We start from the raw sequence: 22,742 nt of genomic DNA on the forward strand, positions 1-22,742 counted from the left end.
GCTGTTCTGGGACATTCTTAGATTTTATATCTTTCAGTATTGTTTTTATGCTTGTCTCTTCTGCTGACAGTACAATTAGACATATATTGGAACTTTCATATTTTCTTTCTTAAGTACTTTTTGGTATAATATTTATTTTTGTATCCTCTTGTTTTGAGATAATTCTGTAGTATTATTTTCTTATTAACTTAAAATTTTAAATCTTCTCTATTAGAGATTTTTAACTTCATTGACTACATATTCTAGGATTTCTCATTTAGTGTCTCTTTTTAAACATATGCCAAATAATTACATTTTTACCTATTTTGATTTCATAATTTTTGTTTTTTATGGAATTTTCTCCCCTTATTAGATAAAAGATTTTAAATACTTAACATTATTTTCAGGTTGTGTAAATTTCTTTAATTTTCTTTCATATTCTTTCAGTAATGTTTGTAGTTTTCAGAACACATGTCTTACACATATTTTGTTATATTATAAATGGTGTTAAATTTTCTAAAATGTTGTTTCTAATATATAGAAATAAAGTTGATTTTTTGCATATTGAATCTATATCCTTTTATGGTTATTGAGACTTGTTTTATGGCTCATCTCATCTGTCTGGATGCATGTTTTCATGTGTACTTCTGTTGTTGTATAGCGTATTATGTAAATGTCAGTTAGGTCAGATTACTTGAATGCTGTTGTCTATATCTTCTATACCCTTTATGATTTTTTTCTTATATTGGTTACTGGGAAGTGTCAAAATTCAGTTATATAATTTTTTGCATCATTACTTTGACATTGTGTTATTAGGTACATATAATTTAGTTTTCTATATCTTTTCATAAATCAAATTTTTAATTGACATGAAGTGTTCCACTTTAACCTTGGTAATCTTTCTCTGAAGTCTACTTTATATCATATTAAAATGGCTTCCCTAGCTTTCTTATGATTAGTGAATGTATGGTATATCTTTTTCTATAATTTTAGTTTAACCCTAAATCTTTTAAAAATTTGAGAAATAATTTCATGCATCATAAAATCCACCCTTTTAAAGTAGATAGTTCAGTAAATTTTTATATATTCACGAAGTTGTGTAATAATCACTACTAGTTCCAGAACATTTTCATTACCCCATAAAGAAATTTCATAATTTCATCTCCCTCTCCCCCAACCCCCCTGGCTACCACTAATCCAATTTCTAGATCTATGGATTTGCCTATAATGAACATTTTTGTAATTGGGGTTATATAATATGTGGAGTTCTGTGTCTGACTTCTTTCACTTAGCATAATGTTTTTAAGATTCATCCTTGTCATAGTATATATCAGTATATTATAAGTGCTTTATTCCTTTTTATGGCCAAATCATATTCTGTTGTATGGATATACCACATTTAGCTTATCCACATTTTGCTTATCCATCAGTTGGTTGACATTTGGGTTGTATCCACATTTTGGCTATTACGAATAATGCTGTTATACTCTTGTACATGTTATTGTGTGGGTGTATGTTTTCATTACTCCTGGGTGTATACCTAGCAAGTTGCTGGTTCTTGTGGTAACTGTTTACTTTTCTTAAGGAACTACAAAAATTTTACCATAGTGACTACACCATTTTACTTTTCCATCAGCACAGTATGAGGATTCCAATTTTTTGACACCCTCCCTGACACTTGTTTTGTCCATCTTCTTATTTATAGCCATCCTAGTGAGTATGAAGAGAAATCTCACTGTGATTTTGATTTATATTTCCTGAGTGACTAATGATGTTGAACATGTTTTCATGTGCTTTTTGGCCATTTGTTAATCTTCTTTAGAGAGATGCCTGTTGGTTTTTCTATCATGTATTTTGGAGTTGTTAAGTACATATATCTTTATGTTGTTGTATCTCCTTAAAGTGTAATTATTGCCTGTGTTTTTACTTGTTATGTCATTTATAATGCATAGGTCATTTTTTTACACTCTTTTACTTATCAACCCATTTGTGTCTTTGAATTTAAATCAAGTCTCTTGTTTTCAACATATGGTTGGATTATAATTTTTTTAAACGTATTTTGTAAAAATTTATTTTTTGGCTGTGCTAGGTCTTCTCTGCTGTACGAGCTTTTCTCTAGTTGTGGCGAGCGGGAGCTTCTCTCTAGTTTGGGTACGTGGCGTTTCGTTGCAGCGGCTTCCCTTATTGCAGAGACGGGCTCTAGCATGTGCAGCCTTCAGGAGCGGCAGCACGTGGGCTCTAGGGCACAGGCTTAGCACTTGTGGTTCATGGGCGTAGCTGTTCCGTGGCATGCGGGATCTTCTCAGACCAGGGGTCCAACCCGTGTCTCCTGCATTGGCAGGTGGGTTCTTTATCACTGAGCCCCCAGGGAAACCTGGACTATAGATTTTAGTCCATCTTGCTAAACTCTACCTTTTGATGAGAGTGTTTAGTCAGTTTACCTTTAATGTAAGATAGGGTAGGATTTACCTTTGTCATTTTGCTATTTGTCTTCTGTCTTTTCTGTATTAATGTCTTTTTTGTTTCTTTCTGCATTAGGGACTTCTTTAGTGTTAACAATTATCTAGTGTGCCATTTTAATTCCCTTGTTTCTATTACTGTATTTTTTGAGTTATTTTCTTAGTGGTTGTTCTGGGGTTCACAGTTAATATTTTAATTTTTAACAGTATAGTATGGATTAATACCAATTTAATTTGAATAACACATAAAACCTTTGCTTTTATTTAGTTTGTTCCCTCTCCTCTTCTTTATAATTTTATTATCATGCAGATAACATCTTTATACATATACACTCTTCAACAAAATTTAGTAATTGCTGCTTTTATTCAATTTTATTTTAAATAAGAATGGATAAATGAGAGAAAAATACAATTATTTTGTCTTAGGTTTACCCATGTAGTTCCCTTACTGGTGTTTAGTTTTTCCTGTACATTTTAGCTGCTGCCCTTTCATTTTAATTTGAAGGATTCTCTTTAGTAATTCTTGTAGGGAAGTTCTCATGATAAATTATCTTTTTGTTTAAGAAAAGCCTTAATTTTCCATCTTTTGTGAAGGAGAATATCCTGGATATTGAACTATCGAATGTCTCCTTTTAGTACTTTGAATACGTCATTCCACCTTCTTCTACTTCATGTTTCTGATGAGAAATCAGCTGTTATTACTATTGAGGTTTTCTAGTACCTACTGAAACATTTTCCCTTTGCTTCTTCCAAGATTCTTCATCTTTGTCTTTGAAAAAGTCTGATTATGATGTGTGTGATTTGGAGTTATTGGAGTTTGTTGGATTGAATATAAGATTGTTTTTCTTTAAATTTCAGAAGTTTTCATCCATTATTTCAGCTACTGTTCTTTCTGGCTACTTGTCCTCTATTTTAGGGGGTCCCATTATATCTATGTTACTGTGCCTTATGGTTTCCCACAGGTCTCAGAGACTGTTCATTTTTCTTTTCTCTTTCTGTACCTCAGGCTGGATAATCTCAATCGACTACTTTTCAGGTTCATTTATTCTTTCTTCTGCCAGCTTATATCTGCTCTTGAGATTCTCTAGTGAATTTTTCATTTATTATGTACTTTTCAACTCTAAAATTTCTATTTTTTAAAGTAATTTCTATCTATCTATTGATATTCCTTATTTGATGAGACATAATTGATGACAAACTAAAGCAATTCTTGAGAGTGAAACGGGAGAGTGAAAAAGCTAGCTTGAAACTCAACATTCAAAAAACCAAGATCATACCATCCAGTCCCATCACTTTATGGCAAATAGAAGGAAAAAAAAAGTAAAAGCAGTGACAGATTTTGTTTTCTTGGGCTCCAAAATCACTGTGGATGGTGACTGTAGCCATGAAACTAAAACATGCGTGCTCCTTGGGAGAAAAGCTATGACAAAACTAGAAGCACATTAAAAAGCAGAGACACTGCTTTGCTGACAAAGGCCAGTATAGTCAAAGCTATGTTTTTTCCAGTAGTCATGTACAGATGTGGGATTGGACCATAAAGAAAGCTGGGCACCGAAGACTTGATACTTTTGAGTTGTGATGCTGGAGGAGAGTCTTGAGAGTCCCTTGGACTGCAAGGAGATCAGACCAGTCAATCTTAAATGAAATCAACCCAGAATATCCTGATGCTGAAGCTGAAGCTCTAGTCCTTTGACCACCTGATGTGAGGAGCTGACTCATTGGAAAAGACTCTGATGCTGGGAAAGGTTGAAGGCAGGAGGATAAGGGATCAGCAGAGGATGAAATGGTTAGATCGCATCATCAACTCAGCAGGCATGAATTTGAGCTAATTCAAGGAGATAGTGGAGGACAGAGAAGCCTGGTATGCTACAGTCCATGATATTGCAAAGAGGTGGACATGGCTTAGGAACTGAACAACAACAAAAACAAAGGCAATAATTATCCATACGATTGTTTTAAGTCAACCAGTTTGCTATTTATTTTTTATTTTTTCCATAGGATTGTCTTTAAACCTTCTTTTAATGCCTTCTTTTTGGAATGTCCCGTGGTATTCCTTTAAAGAATGGTAGAATTTGTAGAATTGTAGATAAGAAAAGATGTCATGTCTTCTTATCATATATAACAAATTGGGAAAACACTCAGCAGTTTTCAGTGAGGACAATTAGAGCTGTACTGCCCAGTATAAACCAGTTGCACTAAGTAAGTGATAAATTATCACTAGTGATAAATTATGTGATAAATTAACTTTATAATAATTTTATTTAATTCAGTATATAAAGTATTATCCTTTCAACATGTAGTTAATATAAAAGTTGTTAATGAGATATTTTGCACTATTTTTGGTAAAAATTCCTTAAAATATTTTAGAACAAGTCTTCAAAAATCTTCAAAATCTTGTATTTTATACTAACCATCCATCTCAATTTGGAGCAGTCACATCTGTAAGCATAACAAATATGTAGAAGGGCTCTACAGGTTTGGTTTAAATGAGGAGTAGAAAATGAAGCTTTCAGACTGAGTGAAATTTCTGAGGACCTTAATTGATTCTAATAATCAGTAGTGAATTATTAGGACAGAAGTAGAAAATAGAATAAGAGGTAGATAGACTCAAAGTAACTGGCATAGAAAATAATCTTAGCTGTTGTATACAAAGGAACATGAAGTGACTCATTTATTGTGTGACTTTAGTAAATTACCTTGTCTTTATTGGGGGTCTGTTGTTTCCCTACATAAAAAATTTGAAGCTTTACTAGATTATTTCTAAGATGCTTCTTAATACTGAGAGTCTGAGTATTTGGATACATTGATGAGGAAATTAGAATTTCTGTTCTCAAGAGTTTATAGTCAAGTTAAAGAGGTGAGGTGTACCTATTTGATGGACGTGTGTTGAGACAATTAGGGCCTTAAAAGAACTGTAAAATGCTATGAGAAACTAAGACTTACTTACTTGAATATAATAAATTCACAACAAATGTTTGAATTAGAATGAATTCAGTAGTGATAATTGGCCAATCAAGAGAAGTTTTGTGTATTGAGATGTCAGTTAATGAAAGCCTTGGGAGATAGAAGTAGGTGAGGAGATGGAATGGAGTAGTAATCCAGATAATGAAAGAATGTGTGGCAAGAAATCCATGTGTGTTTAGGAAATAATAACACATGTACTTTGTAGTTTCAGGAGATATTGAGTAATATATGTATGTGATAAATTGGATTCAAATCTGTCTAAGATTAAGACAGTCTTTTGTATTCTACTAAGGATAGTTGATCACTGGCAATGAAATATGGCAGAAACTGGAAAGACCTTGCTGTGTATGTTTTAGAAACCCTATATCATTGTGTCAATCCTGAGAATAGTTAGGTACAGTTTTATATTTAAAAAATATTTCCCTGGGCTGGAAACTTTACAGTTCACTTGCTTTGAAAGTTTGCCATATTTCTTTTGATGAGGGTGTGTATGGGCTGCATCTTAGGGCACTGCAGATCAGATCTGTGCTTTGTTTTGATATTTTTTGTCCTCTAGTATAGTGCTTTATTTCTGCTGAATCTTTATCCTTTCTGGTTAAATGATGCTGAATAAGTTTATGTCAGCATTCTACATAAAGTGGGAGGTTAAGGCTAACTGTTTAAAACTATTAGTGTTTGTCCCAAGAGCCAATACGTAGAGCTTCAAATGTCACACAAGTAACCAAGTGGAAAATCATAAATTTCTCAGAGGGATGGAAGTTATAAAGACATTTCATTTAACTCTGTAAACACTAGAATCTCTCTCTTTTTTTAACCTGTGCATATTTTTATTAGCTTAGCAGACTAGTGATTTTATGTAATGTTTGATAAGTTATTTTAATATGATAGTTTAGGGAATTCATGAAGCAGTCACATTCATCTCTCTAATTTCTTTCAGGTAACTTGCCCAGGAGTGGTGCTGAAAGACAAGGAGGACATCTATCTTAGCATCTGTGTGTTTGGCCAATACAAAAAGACACAATGTGTCCCAGCCAATTTTCCATTGGTCTTCAATGCCAGAATGGTGTTTGAAAAGGTGAATTCAAATATTCTATCAAATGTTAACAAATACAAAAATTAAAGTGGTTCCAAAATTTGAATAGCACAAAATTTGAATATGTACTTTAATTGAAAAGATTTATAACTTAAATCTGGAAGCTTGAAAATAAATATTCCTTATATTATACACTGAATCAATTACCTCTTTTGCTTGCTGGATCAGTTTACTTCTAAAATTGTCTTAGAGGTCTTTATGTAAAAAATAGCACCTTGAATTATGAATACTTATCTTCATAAGAGAGAGAGAGAAAGGGGAGATTTTAATAGGTAAGAATAGGTCCTATTTTACTTATGACTGTCTTGTACTTCTTTCTATAGATCTCTTTTTTTTCCTTGAATCTGATGCTTTTGATTAATTATTACCAATTGTATTCCTCACCTTTCTTTCCTTGCCTAGTTCCCTCCTTCCCTTTCTTCTCTTCCTCCTTACTTCCTTTCTTATTTTCTTTTCTCTTCTCCATGAATACATACAGAGTACCTGCACTATTCCATGCACTGTTCTAGGCACTGAATAAACAAGACAAACATTTTCCCTTCCTGGAGCTTTCATTATAATAGGAAAAACAAACAGTAACCAAGTAAATGCATGAGTAATACACTTTTAGATAGTAAGTGTCATGAACTGTGGTGTTGTAGAAGACTCTTGAGAGTCCCTTGGACTGCAAGGAGATCCAATCAGTCCATCCTAAAGGAAATCAGTCCTGAATATTCATTGGAAGGAATGATGTTGAAGCTGAAACTCCAATACTTTGGCTACCTGATGTGAAGAACTGACTCATTTGAAAAGACCCTGATGCTGGGAAAGATTGAAGGTGGGAAGAGAAGGGGACGACAGAGGATGAGATGGTTGAATCACTGACTCAATGGACATGAGTTTCAGTAAACTCCGGGGGTTGGTGATGGACAGGGAGGCCTAGTGTGCTGCAGTCCATGGGGTAGCAAAGAGTTGGACACGACTGAGCAACTGAACTGAACTGAGCTGTCATGAAGATATTAAAGGGAGGGTAAGGGGACAGAGGGATTAAGAGGATTGTTTGTTTTAAAGGTGTAGGTCAGAGAAGGCAGTAACATTGAAATTGAGTCTGAATTATGAGGTAGTATTTAAATGTCTAGGATAAAAGCATTCTAAGCAGAGGAACAGCAAATATAAAGGTGTCTTCTTGGGAATAAGCTTAATGAGAAGGAGGAACAGCAAGAAAGCAAATATGACCATGGTAACAAGAGAAGACTGCTAGTAGATGAAATTGGAGAGGGAAGCAGAGCCAGCTGTAATTTTTATTTGTTGGTAAAATCTTGCATGGTGATCATGGGAAACAGAGAAGTGACAGTTCTCAATAAAGTCAAAAGTTTCTTTGGTAGGGACAGGAATATTCTGGCAATGAGAAGGAAAGCACAGAGACTATCTCATGTATGTCTTCCTTTTGCTTTTTCTTCTCCATCCTGCTTCTGTCTGCCTTCTCTCACCATAGGTGTTCCCTGAAGCAGTGGACCCTGGAGATGTGGTTGCACAGCTTGAATGTAAGTTTTTAACTTTTAATTCCTGATTTAGAGAGATTTTAGAATTATGCTCTTTAATCCTGAGTTAGATAAAAGTCAAAGAGGGTCTAATAAGAACTTGACAAATCTCAAGGTGAGGCCTTTTTTTTTTTAACTTTTTTTAGAATTTCAGAATATACCTGGAAGTAATGATTAAAAAAAATATATATATACATGTGCTGCAGAGACGGGGAATTTTTCCTTTTTCTGGGTTTGATTTGTAAATAACAAAAAGAGTTATTTGAACTTTTTATTGACTAAGATGTTATGAGTTGTTAATGATGTAAGGATTGTGATTCGTGTTAAGTGGGATTCTGCCCTGCAAACAAAAATCTGTTTTTAACCTCATTGTGTTGCAAGTCAAGAGAGTAAATAATAGAAGATTGAAGTAATATTAGCTTAAAATATATATTTGCTTTTGTGTTTTTATTGTACACAGTATGTAAATAAATTATTTGAAAGTGACATTTTCAAGGTTGTGGTTAGCAGTAAATTCCTCAAGGTACTAGGAATCAACTATAAAAACATCCAATTATTTGTGAAAACATCAATGCAAAGTATATTGGGGAGAAGTTATTCAAGCTCTGAATATGCAGTAAAAAGCTCTGTTACTTATCTTTGTAATCAGAAAGGGATTAGGAATTACCAGATTGGTCTAATGTATAACTGTGGCTCAAAACGCCAATGATATTGAGCCTCATCAGTGTCAGCTGTCCCTTCCATATGGTTTGCACCCCATTGGAAGTCTGGCAATATAGAAACATGCAACTTGGCACCACACTAGAATCTGGACATACAGGTAGAAATAGGGCTGGTTGATTTCTACCCCTGGAAATCCTTCTCCAGGGGTTCTTCCCTACGCGGGGATCAAACGCAGGTCTCCTGCATTGCAAGCAGATTCTTTACCATTTGAGCCACCAGGTGCTAGTGGGTAAAATGGCTTCTTATTTTTTGAACGTCTTGTTCAGTATCTGGGAAACTGTACATCTTAGAAAATATGAAGATAATTATTTCTCTCATCATTCTGAAATTTTGTTAAACATAGTTATTTTTCTTTTTGATTTGAAATTTAGGAACTCTAAGAAGGGTACTTGATGATTTATCTGGAATCTTTCTTGCCTAGATTTCCCTGATTCAATTTTTCTGTTAAGTCTCTTCTCTTGTCCCTGACTTTCTAGTTTTTGGTATCTTTCTCAAGTTTGTGTTTGTCTGTCCTGTCTTTAAATATTGATATTCTTCTGGCTTCACTTTTATGGTCTTTTTTTAACTTAGTTTCTCCTGTCTCCTTATATGATATTCTCCAAGGACTTGGCTTCATGTTTTACTTGTCTTTTTTTTTTTAAGCCTGTCTTCTGATGACTTCATGAGAGTCTTTATCCCTGACCTTTCTGGTGAGCTTTGGGCTCCCTTTTCTTTTATTTTCTTCTCAGTTTTGCAACTTTTTGTTGTGTCCTAACCTTACTAATATGAAAATTAAAACTATGCTAAAAGTAGGAGGGATGGAATGATGAAATCCCATAATACCATCAGCTTTAATAGTTTTTTACATTTACCTGTTATATTGTATGTTAACCCTTGAAAGATTGTTGCTGAATCACGAAAGATGCCAGGATTCTTGGCCTCTGGAGGAGAAGGATTCAGTCTGGGGCCAGAGACGAGGCTTGATAGCTCAGAGCTTTTGTGTAATAAAGTTTTATTAAAGTATAAAAGAGATAGAAAAAGCTTCTGACACAGACATCGGAAGGGGGATGGAGAGTGCCCCCTTGCTAGTGTTAGCAATGGAATTATATACCTTTTAATTAGTTATTACAGTGAATCGAAAGAATGGAGTTTGTGAAAATTTTACCAGACCCACTCCCACAATTACATTTTAGGATAACAAGATTACAATTAAATAATAGAAAGATCCTACCAGACCCACTCCCATATATATTCTAAGATATCAGGATTAGTCAGAAGGTTTTCCGGAAGGAGAAACTGCCCTCACGCAGGATATATTGTTGTATAATCCCTAGTACAGAGTTTAAACTGAGTTGTGTAATTGACTAAGACTAAGGAATGTAGATAAAAAAAGTTTGTCCTTTCCTCCTCCTTGAGAATTCCAGACCCCTATCTCCACTTCCAGAGCCCCAGACCCCTTTCTCCTCCTTGGGGACCCTGCACTTCTTATCAGTCTGCCTAAGAATTGACTCTGGTACTTTTGACCTGATACTTAAAAAAAGGCATTGGAATATTTAAAAGAAAATTCTCTACATACATTATTTCATTGTAAATATTCTGGCATGACCTCTAATTGATAGTTTTTTTGAAGAAAATAAAACCTCTCTACTGGTATCATACCTAACAAAATTAGTAATAGTTCCTTATTAACATCAAATAATTAGTCATTGTGCAAATTTCTCCAGTTGTAACCAAAATGTTTTTATACAGTTGGTTTGTTAAAGTCAGGATCCCATGAAGGTGTGGTTCATATTCTGTTTATGGCTCTTTAGCTCTTAGGTTTATTTTTTTCTGTAATAGTGTCTCTCACTTTTTTTTTTTTCCCCTAATGCTATGAGTTTGTTAGAAAAATCAAATTCTTTAAAATATCCTACAGTTTGGATTTGGTTGATTGCTTCCTTAAAGTGTTGTTTAGCTTATTCATCACTTTATTATGTAAACTGATAATTAGAGCTAAACGTTTGGTTTGATTCATGCTTATTTTCTTTTCTTTTTGGCAAGAGTATTGTGTAAACTGATAATTAGACCTAAAAGTTTGGTTCAATTCAGTCTTCTTCCCCCCCCCCCCCCCCCCCCCCCCCCCAGGAATCCTTCATAATTGGTGCTCTGTACTTATTGCATCATATCAGGTGACATATAATATCTGACTGTCTTAAGTTTAGTGATATTGAGATTGATCTTATTTGCTTCAGACAGTATCAGCCTGGTATTATTCCATAATAAGTTTTTTCTACAGTCTTTCATCTGATACCTTTAGTATTCCTTGAGACCCATGTTTTCATTAGAAATGACGAAATGTGGTTTTTCTAATATTGTCATTTTTCTGTATTTGTTAGTTGGAATTCTTCTATTAATGATATTTCCCTCATCAACAGTGTGGTTGGTGGTTTAGTCGCTAAGTTGTGTCTGATTCTTGCGATCCCATGGATTGTAGCCCTCCAGGCTCTTCTGTCCATGGGATTCCTGGCAAGAATATTGGAGTGGGTTGCCATTTCCTTCTCCATATCAGCAAGGTAGTGAGATTGAAGTACTGTTCTTATATGAAAAGTGGGGTCATCTCTCCTTTCCTTCCTTATTTAACAGCTTTAGTGAGGTATAACTTATATATCACAAAATTTACCCATTGTAATTGTAGTTAAGTGATTTCTAGAAAATGTATATAGTTGCGAGCCATCATCACAATCCAATTTAGAATATTTCTATCACCTCATATTTCCTAATGCCTATTTGTACTCAGTTTCTATGTGTACTTCAGTCCCAACAACACTGGTCTATTTTCTATCTTTGTATATTTTTCTTTCCTAGAAATTTTATATAAATAGATTTATATAATATGTTGTCTTTTGTGTCTGACTTCTTTTACTTGGAATAATGTTTTTGAGGTTTATCCGTGTTGTTGTACATATTAGTAGTTCATTTCTTTTTGTTGATGAATGATACTCTATTCATAGAACTTTTTTCCCTTTCCATTCACTATTTGATGAATGTTTGGATTGTTTCAATTTTTTACTATTATGAGCAATTTGCTTTGAGTATATGGATGCATGCTGAGTTGTACGCTAAGTATATGTTTAACTTAAACTTTCAACCTGTATTCTAAAGTTGAGTGTGTTCATGCTAAGTCACTTCAGTCATGTCCAACTCTTTGCAACCCTATGGACTATAGCCCGCCAGGCTCCTCTGTCCATGGGATTCTCCAAGAAAGAATACTGGAGTGGGTTTCCATGCACTCCTCCAGAAGATCTTCCCAACCCATGGACCAAACCTGTGTCTCTTGTGTCTCCTGCATTGGCAGATGTGTTCTTTACCACTAGCGCCACCTGAGAAGCCCTTTCTAAAGTCACTGTACCATTTTACATTCCCACCAGCAAAGTATGAAGATATTCTATATCATCCCCAAGATTTGATAATGTCAGTCTTTTGGGAATATAGTTATTCTGATGGATGTGTAGTGACATCTCGTATTTTTAACTTGCATTTTAATACTGTTGAGCATCTTTCCATATGCAGATTAGCTATTCATATACCTTTTCTTGTAAAATGCTTATTCAGATATTTTATCCATTTTGAACTGGGTAGTTTGTCTTCTTATCAAGTTTTTTTTTTTCTTTTTAAACATATTCTAAATATAAATCCTTTATCAGATAAAATATTGGTAAATACTTTATCCTAGTTTAATTTTTTCGTTCTTCTAATGGTATCCTCTTATGGCTCAGGGTAAAGAATCTGCCTGCAGTTCAGGAGACCTGGGTTTGATCCTTGGGTTGGGAATATCCGGAGAAGAGAATGGCAACTCGCTCCAGCATTCCTGCCTGGAAAATCCCATGGACAGAGGAGCCTGGCGGGCTGCAGGCCATGGGGTTGCAAAGAGTGGAATACAACTGAGCGATTAACACTTTTCACTTTATGAAAAACAAAAGAAGTCCAGGTTAACAATTTTTTTTTCTTTTATGGGATCATATTTTTGGTGAAATGTTTGCTTTACCAAGGTCACTTCTACAAATTTTATTTTATTCCTTACATATAGGCCTGTGGTCCATTATGTGTTAATTTTTGTGTGTATGGTGAGAGGTAAGGATCTGTTTTTTTTTTTTTTTGGTAGATTGTTTCTAATACTCAAGGAGATCCAAGGACCCTCTTAAATTGGGCAGTCTGATAAATGGACAGACACTTGAGTAACCTCAGACAGAGTGCTTAGAAAAGTCCTTGGCACGCGGGAAACACTTAAAATATCCTTGCTTATTTTTATTGGTAGTGTGTTATTACTCTTTATTATTTGGGAACTGCCACATTATATTCATACCATATCTGAACCTGTAAGGAGCCTCCAGAGGTCCAGAACCACTTTAAGCCTCTGAAATATATATATTTGTGATACATAAATACAAAGTGGCATATAAGGGCCAGTGACATTAAAAGCCATATAGGGTGATTTTGTATTCATAGAGAAGGTACTCTCTTTAGGGAAATGGTTTTAATTCTGGAATCTACCAGAATAAATTAGAGTTATGATGAAAGCTATTTCCTGGGAGCCATTTTTAGGTAAGGAAGAGAATGAAAAGTTTTCTACCATGTAGACTTCCCTACTGAAACTGAATTTTCATCTTTTCTCATGAAAGGTTTGTAGATTCTCTTCTGTAGACACACATTCTCTCTCTTACATAGACACACACTGTGTCTCACACACACACAATACACTTGAACCTTGGACAACACAGATTTGAGTTGCACAGGTCCACTGATACACAAATTGTTTTCAATAGTAAATACTACAGTGCATGGTCTTTGGTTGACTCCATGGATGCTGAACCACAGATAAGGAGGAACTGCAGATACAGAGGAACCACTTACATGGAGAAACCAATATGGAGGACTGGCTATAAGCTGTATGTGGATTTTCAACTGCAGAGAGGATGGGCACCCCTGGCCCTCACATTGTTCAAGGGTCAGCTACATACTGCCACAAATATACTGCCTTCAAAGCTCTTCCTGCAGATGTGTGTATTGCTTGCTCCCTCTCTTCTCTCCAGTCCCTCCTCAAATTTATCATCATAATGAGAGATCTTTTCTCATCCAAGTATTTAATAATGGCATCCCCTTTTGGTCAATATCTCCACTCTCTCCCATTGTCTTTAAGGTTATCCTATCTTCTACCAGGGTACTTTGAGCGTAAGAGTGTGTTTTTAGTATTTCCACCAAGACAACAACTGTGAAAAGGATACTGCTCAGGGCAAATAGGGATGGAGATAGTCCTCCTGTTTTTCTTCCTAGCACTGATATATTTTCTCTCATCAGAATGATAGTTTCATAAGAGTATTGACTTTTCCTTTTTTGTGGCTGCTGTGTGCATATGACAATACCTGATACATACTAGGTGTTTAATGTTCAAAGGAGTTAAGTAAAATACCATAAATGTATCATATGACTGCCTCTCATTACTCTTTCCATGAGTGCTGGAATTGTCCAATTGAAAGATACCTATTTGTAATATAATCCTTTGATTAGGAAATGTACTTTGTATTTGAAAATTTGTAATATATTAATGACTACCTTGGTTACATACCCTTCAACATTTGGATAAAGAGAAGATAGGATCTTTATTTTTATTGCAGTAGATTACTAGCTGCCCCCTCTTGCCTATAGGGAAAAATAGCAGTTTCATTAGAGCCCCTGCTTTATCGCTTCTGAGAATTGCTGCTTGTTTGGTGTCTGCAGTATTTAAAATGCTTTCACATGAAGATTTGAAGGCTGGGAATAAATCCTTCAGTGTCTTTGAGTGAGAGACTCCCTGCCTCAGTCATCAAGAGAGCTTGTAGGACTCAGGATTCATATTTTAAATCCACGATAGCAAATGCATTCCCACCAATTCCCCTTGTAGTTAAAGCAGATAAATAGACATTTATTGGAAATTGTTATAGCGATTACTCTTGTTGGTACAAAGGATTAATGGTATTCTGGCACTCTCTCTTAAGAAGTTTATTATAGCTTTTAACTTGCTGTACATGATTAAGATACCCATTTGAATGCAGAATTCCAAAGAATAGCAAGGAGAGATACGAAAGCCTTCCTCAGCAATCAATGCAAAGAAATAGAGGAAAACAATAGAATGGGAAAGACTAGAGATCTCTTCAAGAAAATTAAAGATACCAAGGAAACATTTCATGCAAAGATGGGCTCAATAAAGGAAAGAAATGGTAGGGACCTAACAGAAGCAGAAGACATTAAGAAGAGTTGGCAAGAATACACAGAAGAACTATACAAAAAAGATCTTCACAACCCAGATAATCAGGATGGTGTGATCACTCACCTAGAGCCAGACATCCTGGAATGTGAAGTCAAGTGGGCCTTAGAAAGCATCACTACAAACAAAGCGAGTGGAGGTGATGGAATTCCAGTTGAGCTATTTCAAATCCTGAAAGATGATGCTGTGAAAGTGCTGCACTCAATATGCTAGCAAATTTGGAAAACTCAGCAGTGGCCACAGGACTGGAAAAGGTCAGTTTTCATTCCAATCCCAAAGAAAGACAATGCCAAGGAATGTTCAAACTACCACACAATTGCACTCATCTCACACGCTAGTCAGTTCAGTTCATTCAGTTCAGTCACTCAGTCGTGTCCGACTCTGTGACCCCATGGATCGCAGCACACCAGGCCCCCGTCTCCATCACCAACTCCCGGGGCTTACCCAAACTCATGTCCATTGAGTTGGTGATGCCAGCCAGCCATCTCATCCTCTGTCGTCCCCTTCTCCTCCTGACCCCACTCCCTCCCAGCATCAAAGTAATGCTTAAATTTCTCCAAGCCAGGCTTCAGCAATACATGAACTGTGAACTTTCAGATGTTCAAGCTGGTTTTAGAAAAGGCAGAGGAATCAGAGATCAAATTGCTAACATCCGGTGGATCATCAAAAAAGCAAGAGAGTTCCAGAAAAACATCTGTTTCTGCTTTATTGACTATGCCAAAGCCTTTGACTGTGTGGCTTGCAATAAACTGTGGAAAATTCTGAAAGAGATGGGAATACCAGACCACCTGACCTGCCTCTTGAGAAATCTGTATGCAGGTCAGGAAGCTATAGTTAGAACTGGACATGAAACAACAGACTGGTTCCAAATAGGAAAAGGAGTACGTCAAGGCTGTATATTGTCACCCTGCTTATTTAACTTCTATGCAGGGTACATCATGAGAAATGCTGGGCTGGAAGAAGCACAGGCTAGAATCAAGATTGCTGGGAGAAATATTAATAACCTCAGATATGCAGATGACACCACCCTTACGGCAGAAAGTGAAGAAGAACTAAAGGACCTCTTGATGAAGGTGAAGAGGAGAGTGAAAATGTTGGCTGAAAGCTCAACATTCAGAAAACAAAAATCACGACATCCAGTCCCATCAGTTCCTGGCAAATAGATGAGGAAAAGTGGAAACAGTGGCTGACTTTAATTTCTTGGGCTCCAAAATCACTGCAGATGGTGACTGCAGCCATGAAATAAAAAGACTCTTGCTTCTTGGAAGAAAAGTTATGACCAACCTAGACAGCATGTTAAAAAGCAGAGACATTATTTTGTCAGCAAAGGTCCATCTAGTTAAAGCTATGGTTTTTCCAGTAATCATGTATGGTTGTGAGAGTTGGACTATAAAGAAAGCTGAGCACTTTAGAACTGTTGTGTTGGAGAAGACTCTTGAGAGTCCCTTGGACCGCAAGAAGATCCAACCAGTCCATCCTAAAGGAAATCAGTCCTGAATATTCATTGGAAAGACTGATGCTGAAGCTGAAACTCCAATACTTTGGCCACCTGATGCGAAGAATTGACTCATTTGAAAGAACCCTGATGCTGGGAATGATTGAAGGCGAGTGGAAAAGGGGATGACAGAAGATGAGATGGTTGGATGGCATCACCAACACAACAGACATGAGATTGAGTAAACTCCGGGAGTTGATGATGGACAGGGAGGCCTGGCATGCTGCAGTCCATGGGGTCACGAAGAGTTGGATATGAGGTCAGTTGCAAAGAGTTGACTGAACTGATAAGGAAAGCTTTCTGAAATTTTAGTTCAGTTCAGTCACTAAGTCGTGTCCAACTCTTTACGACCCCTTAGGCTGTAGCACACCAGGCCTCCCTGTCCATCACCAACTCCCGGAGCCTACTCAAACTCATATCCGTTGACGGTGATGCCATCCAACCATCTCATCCTCTGTCATCCCCTTCTCCTGCTTTCAGTCTTTCCCAGCATCAGGGTCTTTTCAAATGAGTCAGTTCTTCACATCAGGTGGCCAAATATGGGAGTTTCAGCTTCAGCATCAGTCCTTTCAATGAATCTTCTGAGTTGATTTCCTTAGGATTGACTAGTTTGATCTCCTTGCTGTCCCAGGGACAGAATCTTCTCCAACACCACAGTTTGAAAGCATCGATTCTTTGGCAGTCAGCTTTCTTTATAGTCCAAGTCTCACATTCGTCCATGACTACTGGAAAAACCATAGCTTTCACTAGATGAACCTTTTTTAGCAAAGTAATGTCTCTGCTTTTTAATATGCTGTCTAGGTTGGTCATAACTTTTCTTCCAAGGAGCAAGCATCTTTTAATTTCATGGCTGCAGTCACCATCTGCTGTGATTTTGGAACCCCAAAAAATAAAGTTTGTCACTGTTTCCATTTTTTCCCCATCTATTTCCCATGAAGTGATGGGACCAGATGCTATGATTTTAGTTTTCTGAATGTTGAGTTTTAAGCCAACTTTTTCACTCTCCTCTTTCGTTTTCATCAAGAGGCTCTTTAGTTTCTTCGCTTTCTGCCATAATGGTGGTGTCATCTTCACATCTGGTTATTGATATTTCTCCCGGCAATCTTGATTCCAGCTTGTGCTTTATCCAGCCCTGCATTTCGCATGATATACTCTGCATAGAAGCTAAACAAGCAGGGTGAAAATATACAACCTTGGCATGCTCCTTTCCCAATTTGGAACCAGTCTGTTTTTCCATGTCCAGTTCTAAGTGTTGCTTCTTTACCTGCATACAGATTTCTCAGGAGGCAGGTCAGGTGGTCTGGTATTCCTGTCTCTTTCAGAATTTTCCAGTTTATTGTGATCCACACAGTCAAAGGCTTTGGCATAGTCAATAAAGCAGATGTAGGCATTTTTTTGGAACTCTCTCGCTTTTTCAGTGACCCAGTGGATATTGGCAATTTGATCTCTGGTTCCTCTGTCTGTTCAAAATCAAGCTTGAACATCTGAAATTTCTGAAATTTGGCAATGTCTATTTATTGACCTAAAGACTTCCCTGGTGGCTCAGATGGTAAAAAATCTGCCTGCATTGCAGGAGACCTGGGTTCAATCCCTGAGTCAAAGATCCCCTGGAGAAATGAATGGCTACCCATGCCAGTGTTTTTGCTTGGACAATTCCGTGGACAGGGTAGCCTTGTGGCCTATAGTCCATGGGGTTGTAGAGATTCAGACACAGCTGAGCCACTAACACTTTCACTTTTGTGTTCAATCTCTATTTCCTCTATGCTCCACAAAGGAATTTCCATTTTAAAGTCTGATATTCTAGTTTAGTATTACTTATTTTTGAAAATTAAATAAATGGAATCATTGTTTGCAAATTCTTTTGTCCCAGGCCTATTTTGCTTAGCATTTTTGCTGAGAAATTGATTTTTGTTTTGATAACTAGTTCATTTATCTTTGTTGCTGTGTAGTATCTCATGTGACTGTACTCCAAGTTGTTTATTCTGTTATTAATGGGCATTTTGCTTATTTCCATTTGTGCTGTTATGAATGAAGTTACTATGAACATTCTTGATTACATGCCTTGATGTTCATGCGTGTGCATATCTATTTGGTGTGTGTGTGTGTGTGTGTGTGTATATATATATATATACATATATATATATGCGTGCATGCATGCTAAGTCACTTCAGTTGTGTCCGACTCTTTGTGACCCCATGGACTGTAACCCATCAGGTCCTCTGTCCATGGGATTCTCCAAGCACAAATACTTGAGTGGGTTGACATAACCTTCTCTAGGGGATCTTACCAACCTAGGGATTGAATCCATGTCTTTTACACCTGCTGCATTGGCAGGTGGGTTCTTTACCACTAGTGCCACCTGGGAAAGCCATATACTTATATATATATACACATATATATGTGTGTGTGTGTGTGTAATTGCTGAGTCTTAAGGTGAATATGAGTAGACAGTGCCAAGCAGTTTTCAGTGTTGCTCTGTTGATATACCCTCTGCCATTGGTGAAAGTTCTGCTCGCCATATCCTTGCCAGCTCCTGGAATTGCCAGACTTTTTCATTTTAGTCATATGGTGGGTGAACAGTGGTTTCATTTTGCATTTCTGTAAAGATAAATGACATCATCTTTTCTGGATATCTTTGTGTGTGTGTGAAATGCTTGTCTTTTGCTCATTTCTCTTTTTGGTTGTTTATTACTTTCTTACTAATTTGTAGGGCTTCTCAATATTTTCTAGTTAACAAGATTTATGTCAGTTATGTGTGTTGTAAGTACAGTAATTTCTCACTCTGTGGCTTGCATTTTCAATCCATTAGTGATTCTTGTTGTCTTCCTCATTGAAGGCAGATTCCTTACCATCTGACCCACCAGGGAAGCCCCTTATGTTTAGTGCTTTTTGGGATTGTGTTTTTCCCTATCCCAGTGGGTCGCTGTTTCTGTTTGTGACGCCAGTTGTCTTGCTGTTCCCACTGTTCGCTGCACCCAGGGTCGGCAAGGCACAAGCTAAGAGGCTGGAAGAAGACTCTCGGAACCATGGAAACTGCAGACACGGTTATTTTCTTCTGGCTGGCACAGCAGCTGCAACTCAGTCTCTGTCCTGGCCGACGTGGCAGCTGAAGCTGCAGCCATAACATAGCCATAATGTAGCCATAAGGTTGCCATAACATAACTTCATGTAACGTAACCATGATGTCACTCCAGTGAAGGCCCAGTGCAGCGGCAGCCAGGGCTTTCATGGTGAAGCTCGTAAGGCATACTGCACAAAGGAGCCCATGACCAAGTGAGTAACTCGTGACACTCATACACAGTGCTGTAAGTGACCTTAGCCATTACACAGCTGTGCAAAGTCATATTTTCAGAACATGGAATGAATGAGCATGAGAGCATGGGGAAAAAGAGCCAGACTGGAGCCATCTTGTTAATTTCCCACACTCAAGTTATGAAGATACTCTATATGATTTTCTAGAAGCCTTATTTCTACCATATACATTCAGGTTTGCAGTCTTCCTCTGATTTTATTTTTATATATGGTTGAAGTAAGGATAATATTTTATTTTTATTTTCTGCATATCTAATTGGGCAATACCATTTGGTGAAGAGACTTTTATTCCCCTTGCTCATAATGTTTATCACAAGCTAAATGCCTGCCTACTTGTGGATTTTTTTTAAATTTATATATTTTCTGTTTTGTTTCATGAGTCCTTGCATAAACATTATGCTTTCTTAATTACTAGAACTTCACTTTTGATATCTGGTAGTTTAAGCCCTCCAGGTTTATCCTTTATGAAGACTGTCTTAGGTATTTCTAGTGTCTAAAGTATGCTAATTTTAGCCCTAAATGTACCCTTGAATGATTATTCACATTTGAGTACTCCATAACCATCAAGACAGAGAATATTTCCAACATCTGAAAAGGTTTTGTACCTCTGCCAGTCAATACCCCCCCTCACAATAATCACTGTTGTAACTTTTGTCAGTATTGATTACTTTTGTCCATTTTTTGGGATGTAATATAAATTAAATCATGAATATATATTTGTTTGAATGAGTTTTTCATTCAGCCTAATGTCTGTGAATCACCTATGATGTTGTATTTCATTAGTCCATTCTTTTTTATTGCTCTTTAGTATTCCATTATATGAAAGTAATTTATTCATTTCTTGTAAATGATGATTGTTTTAAGGCTTATTATGAATATTCTCACAAATATCTCTCAGTAAGCATTTATATTCAGTTCTCTTGGAGTGGAATTTCTGGGTCATAGAATAGATGTATATTTAGCTTTATTTGATACTGCTGAACACTTTCCTAAAAATAATTGTACAATTCCTTCTGAGTATTGAACTTTGTATGTGAAAAATTATAGAAATAATTGGGGACATAACATCATACTATTGTTCTCCAAATAGGCTTTATGTTTGCCTTTTATTTCCCTTCTGTAGGATGTCAGTGGTACCAGCAAACCTCTATCATGTCAGTCTAATGGCAGAGATTAAGGTGATTTGAAACTGGGTTTCTTTCTGAGTTACAAGGACCAGGGGAGGGTATTTCCAATTTATCCTTACTTCTGTGATGTTGTCTTTTATACACTCTTATATAAACTGTGGAGAATTTATGAAGACCTCTCCTTCTTGGTGTAGGCCCTATAGTGATTTTTTTTTCATTTATTTTTATTAGTTGGAGGCTAATTACTTTAGAATGTTGTAGTGGTTTTTGCCATACACTGACATGAATCAACCATGGATTTATGTGTGCTCCCCATCCTGATCCCCCCTCCTGCCTCCATCCCCATCCCATCCCTCTGGGTCTTCCCAGTGCACCAGCCCTGAGCACTTGTCTCATGCATCCAACCTGGGCTGGCAATCTGTTTCACACTTGATAATATACGTGTTTCAATGCTATTCTCTCAGAGCATCCCACCCTCGCCTTCTCCCACAGAGTCCAAAAGTCTGTTCTATACAGCTGTGTCTCTTTTTCTGTCCTGCATATAGGGTTATCGTTACCATCTTTTTAAATTACGTATATATGCGTTAGTATACTGTATTGGTGTTTGTCTTTCTGGCTTACTTCACTCTGTATGATGGGCTCCAGTTTCATCCATCTCATTAGAACTGATTCAAATGTATTCTTTTTAATACCATTGTGTATTTGTATCATAGCTTTCTTATCCATTCGTCTGCTGATGGGCATCTAGGTTGCTTCCATGTCCTGGCTATTATAAACAGTGCTGCGATGAACATTGGGGTATAGTGATTTTTTAAATTATTTTTTGGCTGCCCTGGGCCTTTGTTGCTGAGAGTGAACTTTCTCTAGTTGTTGCAAGTGGGGGCTACTCTCTAGTTGAGGTGTGTGTGCTTCTCATTGTGATGGCTTGTCTTGTTGCAGAGCACAGGTTCTAGGTACATGGACTTCAGTAGTTACGGCATTTGGGCCCTGTAGTTGTGACTCACAGGCTCTAGAGCACATGCTCTGTGGCATGTGAGCTAAGTTGCCCTACAGCATGTAGAATCTTCCCAGACCAGGTATCAAACCCATGTCCCCTGCTTTGGTCGGCAGATTCCTAACCACTGGACCACTGGAGAGGTCTCCTGTAGTGATATTTTTCTTCTAGGTCTATGAGATCATCAAAATCTCAGCTAAGTTTATTAATCCTTAGTTTGCCATTTCTGGGATTAGCAGATGCCCTTGGGGAGAAAGCAGTTCCAATGTTTGGCTCATCTCCCTGGCTCTTCTTTCTTTTCCCATAACTTGGCCCTGTAATTCTTCACTGCCTTATTAGCTTCTCTGTGCCTTCAAGCAGATTAAAAAAAAAAAACTTGACCAGATTTTCTTAGTCTGCTTTATGTAAATTGCCATTATCTGAAGCAGAAATCTGTTCCTCATTAATACCCTTTCTACCCTCATCCTGTGTCTCTGTGTACTCTCCCATTTGTCCCCACCTCATTATATCTATTTACTTATTCTAAGTATATGTGGACTAATATTGCATAGTTAATTATTACATCTTTCTATAATCCATGTTCTTTCATTTAAAAAGCACACATTTATATTCCTACTTGTTTATTTTTCTAGATGAACTTAAACTCATTTTTAAGGTCTAAGATAAACCTCTTTGAATTTTAATTATTTTGAAAGAACTAGCATTTTTGTATTATTCATTCTTCCCATGTAGATAAATGATATATATTGATTTATTAAACTTACGTTTTCTTTCACCCTGTTACCAAGGTTTTGGGGTATGTGTGTGAGTGTGTGTT

At 36.7% G+C, this 22,742-nt stretch overlaps 1 protein-coding gene across 4 annotated transcripts in view; it reads left to right on the top strand.

Moving 5' to 3' along the window:
* The window catches only part of SPATA6 (spermatogenesis associated 6), a 143,599-nt gene that overhangs the window by 15,507 nt on the left and 105,350 nt on the right, over positions 1 to 22,742 (top strand). For all 4 annotated transcript variants that reach the window (XM_020869676.2, XM_020869677.2, XM_070468196.1 and 1 more), the window contains exons 2-3: positions 6,340 to 6,477; positions 7,970 to 8,018. In XM_020869676.2, coding sequence (XP_020725335.1) covers positions 6,340 to 6,477; positions 7,970 to 8,018 — 187 coding nt within the window. The remainder of the gene's footprint in view (positions 1 to 6,339; positions 6,478 to 7,969; positions 8,019 to 22,742) is intronic.

The sequence above is a fragment of the Odocoileus virginianus genome, chromosome 5 (genome assembly GCF_023699985.2).
Source record: "Odocoileus virginianus isolate 20LAN1187 ecotype Illinois chromosome 5, Ovbor_1.2, whole genome shotgun sequence".
NCBI lineage: Eukaryota > Metazoa > Chordata > Mammalia > Artiodactyla > Cervidae > Odocoileus > Odocoileus virginianus.